The sequence below is a fragment of the Mesoplodon mirus genome (genome assembly GCF_964341445.2).
Source record: "Mesoplodon mirus genome assembly, chromosome: 3".
NCBI lineage: Eukaryota > Metazoa > Chordata > Mammalia > Artiodactyla > Ziphiidae > Mesoplodon > Mesoplodon mirus.
In genome coordinates this window covers 114,029,117-114,038,804 of record NC_138978.1, presented here as the reverse complement: position 1 = coordinate 114,038,804, position 9,688 = coordinate 114,029,117, and the positions used below count along the sequence as shown (strand labels likewise).

Here is a 9,688-nt window from a genome sequence, read left to right as displayed (position 1 = left end):
GGAGAGTCAGATAGAAGCTACCCACCTGCCCTTCTTCCCAGTCTCCCTGCTGCTGGAGGAATCTCTCAGACACCACTCAACAGGCTCTAGACTTGGCAGGTAACTTATGAATCCTTCTGATACCCCTGGAGGTACGTTGGTGGTAAATGCCACCTCTAGTTTGTAGACAGAAAACTGAGGTACAGAGAGGATAAGAGATGACAATAACACAGCGACCAAATAGCAGAAATAGAAAAAAAAGCCCTGGTCCCTTGGTGCCTGTGTCTGTTTCTTCCAAAATAAGCTTCCTCGTTTGTTGGGAAGACTGAGAGGGAAAATGGCAACTTCCCCGCTGGTGGGGTAGGTACAGACACTGAAGCAGGATGCTGCTTCATTCAAGGAAATACACTCACACACTTAGGCCCCAGCAAGACAAGACAAGCAGCCTTCACCTACACCTCTACAGCTGGTTCCAAAGAGCACCAGCAGTTTTCACTTGGAATGACAGTTTTTTTCTTTTCTCTTTTGGATTAAGTCCTAGTTGATATAGACACTTTATTCTGGTAATGATCAATCTATTTTCAGGTTCTGAGTTTACATCTTCTTAAAATGGGTCTTCAGGAGCAAAACTGTAGGAGCAATAGTGCAGCCATTAGGGAGAGTGCAATGATGTCTGGTTCTCAGGCCTGGGATTTTGTTACTTCTGTCATCATACTGAAGAAAGTCTGTCTGGAATAGTGTTGATTGCAAGGGGAAGGAAGATTCAAGTAGTAGCCAGAAAGTCACCTGTCTACAAGACAAATATACCTCTTCTATTCAACTGTCCATTGCCTAATTCATTCCTTCACTGAAAGTTTGTCACTTTGGATTAACCTAGGTAAAATACATTTTAGGCTTTCTCTTTTAAAATGTAAATTTTCCCTGGATTAATTTAAAAAAATCATACCTTAGAATGAATTTCATTTTTAGACCATTTTGCTTTAGAATGGAGCACCAAGGAATGGGAATACTGTCACAGGGGAGGAATAGTTTTGGAGGAGGCTTTGCTCTAGAAAAGCATATCTAAAATGAATATCTTAAAAGGAAGGTGGTAAACAGAGGGCAGCACAAGGGATTTGCATTCTTTGGGATGGTGCTGGTTGGGGGTAAGATAGAATGAAGGCCGTTTTTTCTGGGTACCCTGGTGGTCTCCTGTCCAGATCCCAATTGTGGTTTCTATCCCTCCTATCTTAGCCTTGGCACTGCAGCCCATGAAGCATAGCTTTGTTTTAGATGGACCAGCTTGGATATCAATTTCTCCCTCTGCTCTGGGAACTGATTGGCTCTAGGTAAAATTGCTCCCTGTGTGAAATATGTACTTATATCTGAGGATTTTCCCTGACTGGACTCTATGTTTGAAGAGAGTTGGTTGGGGGGATAAAGGGTAGGAGACCTTCAAGATCCCTGTTGTTCCCTTGTTAAGCCTTTATGTCCCTTCCGGGGATGAAGTCTGGCCTGGGGCTAGACTTTGAGACCCTGGCTGTTTGTGTTCCCAATTTGTAAGAGGCTCTCTCTAGTGCCACTCTGATGGTCCTTTTTGTACATGTTTTTTGCCTGAGCAAGGCCTGAGGGTTAATCTCCTCAAGACAGGCCAGTAGGCAGGTATCGTCTGGCTCAGAGCTGGGCTTGCTCCCAGCCCCTGATGAAAGGAGGTGTAGATTTCAGGCTGAGCACTGATGTTGGAAGAGGACAGGAAAGGAAAGGATCTCCTTTGCTTCAGGGAAGAAAACTGCGACCAGGGTTCAAAGCCTTTTCAGTTCTGGGAGAGGCTATGGGGTTTGTTCTCCTTTTCTGAGAGCGCCCAGTGCAGAATTCCCACCAATACAAGGGATGTAATTACATCAGAACCCAGGGGCTACAGTGACCCAAGAGAAAGGCCAGTGAGAACTCTGGACATCTCCTAGACTGATGATTTAAACCAAACACTCCAAAATGGTGAAATGAGGTTTGGAAGCCACAGGAACAAGTTGAGACCCTAAATAATATGACCAATTCCATAGGAAAGCTGGGCTCATGAGTATAAGCTGAACTTGCAGATTGGTACCCCACAGGTTAACTTTGGCTTGCACACATTTTCTTTGGCCCACATGGCATATTTAAAATTTAGCTGGCAACATTAAAAATGTGGGAAACTTCACTTAAATGTTTGGATTTCTGGCTTCTCTTGAAAAATCAGATGGCCAGGTAACACTGTCTGGTAATCGCTGCCTGGAAATGAGCAGCAGTTGCCCTCTGCTTTCCAAATTTCACAGCCCTAGCTCTCCCATGGCATTAGAACAGGCGCACATCACCAATTTCAACCACCGGCCTGCATCCTGTAGGCGTTTAAGTTTGGGATCCCTGATATATGTCACACGGTGTCTGCTAAGGAAGTGCTGGGGTGATAAAATTCAGCGGAGTTTGTGAGCTTGAGACAAGACTGGTGAAAAGCTATGAGACAATCACAATTCCGATTGGAAGGATTTCTATGGGGACATGGGGATGAAAGCAGAATTCCCTGTGGCGTAGAGGGGCAGGGCAGTCATGAGACTGGGAACTTTGACAGGACAATGGGTTCATCTGGATAGCCTTTATATAAGGGAAAGGCAGTTTCCTAGTTGTACGGCATGCACGGTTCTACCGCAGTGCCTGTCCAACCAGGGTGGGTGTGAGGGGAGGGACAGACGACTCAAAGCATGTTGGCAACTTTAGGTTTCATCTTGCCATATGTTAGCTCGCGTGTTTTCTTTTCTTTCTTCCTTTGGCACTGCTTCATACTGTTAGATCGTCTGACCTGGCCCGGCTGCTGGCTTTGCTCAGCCTGCTCAGGGGTCTGGTGTCATCTCCAGGCAGCTCCGGACACAGTGAAGGCGCCTTCTCAGGTGGCAGCCCCTGCTTTGATACCTTCTCAGGCGTCACCTCTTCTTTCTCAACCTCCTTCCCCACTTCGGGGGTCTCCACTTTCTCCCCCTCCAGCACGGCCAGGGTCTCCTGGCCTTCCGTGCTCACTCTCTCTGCCTCCTGCCTCTTCTCTCCCACCTCTGGTTCTGGTTCTGCTTCCGCCTCCGGTTCTGCTCCCGCCTCCACAGGCTGGCCCTCCCCCTCCCCCTCCTGGGCTCCCACCTGAGCGTAGGAAGGCAGTGTCTCTTGGTAGGCCCTGGACAAGTCCCCTAGGGGCCCGGTGCCCATCTTCTCCTCGAACTGACTGAAAGGCTTGGCAGAAAGTGGGCTGGCCTCCACCATCCCAACCTCAGTAAAAGGGAAATAATGGGACACGATTTTCTCTTCTTCGAGGAGCTGGTAGCCCTTGGCCTTCTGGATGGAGGAGACAGCAATGGAGTGGAGGGACTTCTCAGGAATCTCCCCCAGTGGCTGCTCCACTGGCTTCTTGAAGGCAGATCGGATTCTCTTCAGTCCCAGGTAACTCACCTCCAGCATATTGAGGAAGAGAGACACAGAGGCCATGGACAGCATGAACAGGATGAAGATGGTTTTCTCGGTGGGCCGTGACACGAAGCAGTCCACCACGTTGGGGCAGGGCCACCTGCTGCAGCGATAGAGAGGCAGGATCCGGAAACCGTACAGGAAGTAGTGGCCCACGATGAAGCCCACTTCAAAGAGGGTCTTGAAGATGATGTGGCAGACGTAGGTCCTCAGCACGGTCCCCTCCAGCCGGAACTTCTTGGTGCCTTTGCTTCTGCTGCTGCCCTTCTTGATGCTGCCCTGGTCCGCTGGGAGGGGCGCCCTCTCGCCGCCGCCGTTGCCAGGCGACTGCTGGCACAGCTCCTCCGCCGCGCGCTCCTTGCGCTTCTCCTCCATGCGGATGTGGTGCACCGCGTGCCCCACGTACACCAGCGACGGAGTGGAGACGAAGATGATCTGCAGGACCCAGAGGCGGATGTGGGAGATGGGGAAGGCCTCGTCGTAGCAGACATTCTCGCAGCCTGGCTGCTGGGTGTTGCACACGAAGTCGGACTGCTCATCCCCCCACACGAGCTCCGCGGCCGTGCCAAGGATGAGGATCCGGAAGATGAAAAGCACCGTCAGCCACACGCGGCCGATGACCGTGGAGTGCTCATTCACCTCCTCCAGGATGTTCCCCAGGAAACTCCAGTCACCCATGTCTCAGCAACCTGGAGGAAGGAGAAGGCAAAGCTGAGACGCTACAATGCAATCTCGAATCAGCCTCTCTTTGCTATCTCTCATGGTACCTCTCCTTCCTGAGTGACTGGCACGGTCAACGCGTAAACAGCATGTACTGAGTGCTTCCCCTGTGCAGACGAATATTAGGGAACGAAAGAAGCATAAAAGAATCTGCTTCCACTGGTTTCCTCATCTGTAAAATGGGTTCACTTCACAAGCTGCCTGAAAGGATAAATGAGGCAATATCTGTATAAGCCTTGAACTCCACCCCAAAATAAGGATTCATTGTTGATCATAAATAGAAACCCATGGTTACATGGATTTAAATTAGAACCGTAAGCTGAACTGAGGTTCATGAGTCATAATGCTGAAGAAGTATACTAATCCATTTGTGTCTGGGCCCCCAACAAAATTTTGCTATGTATGAAATTGCCCGTAGTCACCTTACTTTTGACTGTGTTAGGGTATATAATGATTGGATGTTGGAAGTGGAAGGAAACATTTTTTTTGAATATCTACTTTATGACAGACTTTTGACATGACATTTTTTCATTCAGTTGGATCCTGCTGGACCGTACTCTTCACGAGGGTATGGACCACACCTGTTTTATTTACTGCTATATACTCAGTGCCTGTCACAAAGCCCAGCACATAATGAGAGCTTGATAAGGGTTTAACTAATTTGATTCCACCACATGAGAAAACTGAGGCTCAGAGAGGTTAAATAATTTTTCTAAGATCAGACAGCTAAATAGTAGTGGTTCTGTCTGTCTGATCCCAAAGGCTGGGTTCTTTCTGTTGCCCCATTGAGATACATTGCCTGTGATTGGAGCTATACAATTTTGTGACTCCTGTACTCTCTCTATTTTTTTTTAAAGGACAACGTATTAGGTTTTTTCTGCTGTGGTAAGATTACCATAAACCTAGTGGCTTAAAACAATACAAAATGATTTTCTTACTGTTCTGTGGGTTATGTGAGCAACATGTACCTTACTGAGCTAAAATCAAGGTCTCAACAGGACCGTGTTCTTTGTTGGGGGCTCCAGAGGAGATTCAGTTTCTTTGTCTTTTTCAGCTTCTCGTGGCTGCCCACGTTCCTTGGCTTGTGGCCCTCTTTCTCCATCGTCAAAGTCAGCAATGTTGCAACTCTCCCACCTTTCTTTCTTTGTGACTCCTGTACTCTTAATTTATGTTTTCTCTTCTCTAGGTTGAAATCTGGAAACCTTTCTTAATAGCTTTACAAATTGAGAGCAGTATAAGTATATTATTATTATTATTACTCTTTTAAACCCAAAGAATGGGAAGAGTGCTTTCGGAAGAAATCATGTTACAGGGTGAGGAAAGTCCTCTAAGACAGTTTTAGTGTCCCACAGAATGAAAAGGGTTTAGGGTCTATAACTGTGGCTATTTTAATAGAGCTAAAATTTGTTCTGTAGGAATAAAAATACCATTAAACATGCTAGTATATAATGCCCCTAGCAACAGCAATGACTAATGAACATGGGATTGAACTGACAGGGGTGATGTGTGCAGACTGGGTCATTTGTCCAGTGCAAACCTGTGGGGCAAGCTGGTAATCTCCGGAAGACTCTGATCAAAACTTCCACCTCAGGGCTTCCCTGGTGGCGCAGTGGTTGAGAGTCCACCTGCCAATGCAGGGGATGCGGGTTTGTGCCCCGGTCTGGGAGGATCCCACATGCCGCGGAGCAGCTGGGCCCGTGAGCCATGGCCGCTGAGCCTGTGCGTCTGGAGCCTGTGCTCCGCAACGGGAGAGGCCACAACAGTGAGAGGCCCGCATACCGCAAAAAACAAAAACAAAAACAAAAAACTTCCACCTCAGCTGATGTTACCCATGTTGAACTTCTCTAGTGCTGTGACATTTACTCAACACTGCCCTCAGACCAGGGCATGAACCCATGCTAGAGATGCTGGTCCAGGCTTCTCCAGCTGTGCCCCACCTTATAGGATCAGAAGTCCATGGGGCCAGAGGAATACACCCACCACATTTAATGACAGGGATATTTGCTAAACACTTGAATGAGTGATGAAAAGTGGTATCTTAAATTAAGTGGGATTTTCATCTTTAGGAGAGGATAAGCTTCCTTCCAACCTGCGGTTTGGAGCCTGGCCAGACAGAACTTGGTGGCAGATACTGATTGCAGGTGTGAACAAGCTATGCTCTCAGCTGTTTCTTGGTGAAGAGCAGAGAGTTGCTCCTCTTGGACCAGAAACTTCTAGTTAGGCAAGGCATCCAACAGCAGCTTCTCTCCTCCTGGGAAGGTGAGAGCAGCTGTGGCATCCCTAGTCATGACTCTGACATTGGGAAGAGTTCCATTTAGGAATGGGGAATTGAGAGTGGGAGAGGGTCCTCTACTCAAAACCAGCCATTCAGAATCCCAGTCACATGTATGTAGTTATACTTCTACCTTTAACACTCCTCAAACTGCAGCTAAATCTAGTATTTGCCCTATTAAAGAGTGGCAGCCATTCCCATTGCCTTCTGGAAAAAGGTAGAAAACACCACAATCAGGTAAACAGCCCAAGCATAAATCCTATTGGTGGAAGAACCAGGAAAATCCAAGGTTTTTTAACCAAAAAGTTCAATCTAAAATTCATGTCAAAACAATAATTCGTGTAATTTACTCCTATGAGATCAAGTCTGGCTTTAACGAACTCTAAATCTAGGGGTGTTGATGCCTTATCCGCATTGATATATCAACTCCTTTTACAATCTTACTTGTACCATATTAGCCCCTTTGGGATTTTGTGTGTATTTCACTCATGTACCCACATGAATGTGAGTGGCGAGCACAAGCTCTCAGGACTGTATGTCTACCAGTCTTGTTTCCCCTTTTTAGGATCAAAAGCTCTTGGAGGACAGGGACCATTTTGTCTTTATTGTCTGTGAACCATCATGACACAGAACAAAGATCTTACAGACTGGGAGCTCCATAGATACCAGTGGATAGGACTAATGGTAATCATTTGAAACCTGAAATTCTCAATTCCTGGGTGCATGTAATACCAGTATTATGTACAGCCTAGGGAACTCCAGTCCTCTTCGCTGCAGCTAGCAGTGGGAGACTGACAACTTGCAAAGCAATGGTAAATTCCAAAAAAGAATAGTAAATTGATCCAAAACTAGCTATTTTGAGGTATTGTTTTATATAAAATTAAAGCTATAAACTGGGGCCAATAATTCTTGACACATGAGTGTCACGACACATGTTCATGACACATGAAGACCCTCCTGACCAACCCATTCATAATTTCCAAATTTAAGCCAGACAGAGCTGTGTCCTTCCATACCCACCCTGCAATGCTAGGATTGTTTGAGTGGTTTTCTTTCTTATGTTTTTTTTTTTAATGTCTAGTTACAAAATTTCTTATAATATAATGGAAGAAGAGAAACTATAACTTAGGACAAAATCTTTCCAATGTCATGCTGTTGAAACAGGCCAACTATGGCATTAAGGAGAAAAGCTTTAGAGGTGCTAAGGAAAAGTGCCCTGGGTTCTCCACTTCTAAGAATGAAAATTATAATTAAAGGAAGTCAGATCAAAGTAAATCTGGGCAAACTGTTCCACCAGAGCAGGACAAAATTGAAACCAAAGGATTTCTCTTCATCAAAGAGGCAATTCTATGTTTTATTTTCTTCTGAAAATCTATTGCAGGTGGAAAATAAGCTGCCAGAGTTCAAGCCTCCACCCCCAGGGTATCCACCAGAACACCCCACTAGAGGATTATGGTTTTAAGTAATGATTGAAATAACACCGTATGTTTGGGTAGCCCTTATCTATTTACAAATGATACATTTTAGCAAATCTTGTTTCAGTCCTCATAACAACCTGTGAACTATGCCAGTGGCCCTCAGACTTGGATTTCAGAGACTAGTACAATAACAACAACAAAATATGGTAACCAGCATAGGGCTACTGACTCCTTATTTTGTCAAACAAGGACCTAAAACTTATTTAATTGCTAACTATGAGTGCAGTCTATTTTCACCATCATTTCATAAAAGGGGAATTTTAATACCATAAACCTAGGCAGGACATAATTTCAGAATAAAAGACAGGCCTTTAAATCAAACACATTTAACTTGGTGAAAAGTTTACTGCATTATTTACTACGTTGTTGTCACATTTTTGTCACAGGCTGCCGAAAAATTCATCTCGGACCAGAACTGACAGGTCTACAGATGGATGTTTGAGAACCAGGGAACTAGGCATTATCAGTCCCCATTACCAGAATGGGAGATGGAGTGGGAGGTTAAGTAAGTCTCCCAAGAGGGGGGTCAGCCAGTCAGGGCAGAGCCGGGATGTGAGCCCTGGTCTTCAGCTTCAAGCCCAGGGTGATTTCCAGGATAGCATTGCCTTCTCCTGCCTTTTAAGAGGCAAAACATCACATACACATTCGTGTTAACAAGTTCCACGAAAAGGATTAGAGGCCACTTACCACTCTGGTGGGTTAGGGAGTGTAAATGCACCTCTGTGTTTCTAGAGCAGCCCCTTTAACCTCCAGCTCTTGTAGGGACCACGGAACCTGCTCCCAGGAAGAGTTTAATGGTCCTTAGCAAACCCATCCCTGTGTTCTAGTAAATGCTCCAACATCAAGAATGCTGAGCATGAAGCCTCTCCTATACCCACAGCACTCAACAATTATTACTATTACTCCTATCGCAGAGTTTAGGTGAAAAATTACAGAAATCTTTCATAAACCTCAAATACTTGGTTTAGGTCCTTAGGATAACTGGGGACATGTTAATTCATTCTGAAAAATGAAAGGCCTCAAAAAGTCAAGTTGTAGTTAGAGTTTGGACATCTCTGGCACCACCCCACCCTTGTGCCCCCAATTCCTACATTTCTTTCCCTTCCAAACCTCTGCCAACTCTTAGGGCGATTCCAAGAAGGTTTTCGGAATTGGACTCTAAGTCCAGACATCCCAGTCCAAGACCGAACTTTAGTGGCAACCTTTTTCCTTGTGGAGAATTCCAGATATAGCCCTTAGATTAGGCTGGGAAAGGAGGGGGGTGTGGGAAGCCTGCAAACTAATATCACCCATGGAAAACTTGCCAATAGGAGTAGGGTCCCCCGGAGAAATAGGTACTCTCTTCTTCTCTTGGCGCTCAGCAGTAAAATGGTGAGCTTGGCCTCGAAATTTCCTTTGGTGCCTAAAAGCCCACCTCCCACTTCTCTACCCCGCCCCTACTGTGCTGCACGACTGAACAGATATGACTGGATTGGCCCTGATGGGTAGGTTTTACTGTCCAGCAATATTTTAAGCTCCCAGCCAGACAGCTTTTATGAAGGGAGGGATGTTGGAAAACAATAGGAGAGAGAGAATGGGAGAGCTGTGCTGGGCACTGATGGGACGAGGGGTGGGGAAAAGCTGATGTGGGAAAGCTTAGCTGGGGCTTCTGCAGTCTCCAAAAGTTTCTTTTAGCAGCAGACTGGCCTTCTACAACAGGAAATCTTTGGCTTCTCTCCAGAGGGCATGAGCCCTGGGGGTGGTTTCCTAGCACCTTTTTATCAGCTTAGAGAATCTT

At 46.0% G+C, this 9,688-nt stretch overlaps 1 protein-coding gene across 1 annotated transcript; it reads right to left on the bottom strand.

Annotated features, from left to right (window-relative positions):
* Nucleotides 1-2,769: 2,769 nt before the first annotated feature.
* On the bottom strand, nucleotides 2,770-4,119 carry GJA8 (gap junction protein alpha 8; the record flags this gene model as incomplete). The annotated part of the gene is made up of 1 exon (XM_082614459.1): nucleotides 2,770-4,119. One exon carries the CDS (start codon nucleotides 4,117-4,119, stop codon nucleotides 2,770-2,772), a length of 1,350 nt encoding a protein of 449 aa, XP_082470585.1.
* Nucleotides 4,120-9,688: the final 5,569 nt, after the last annotated feature.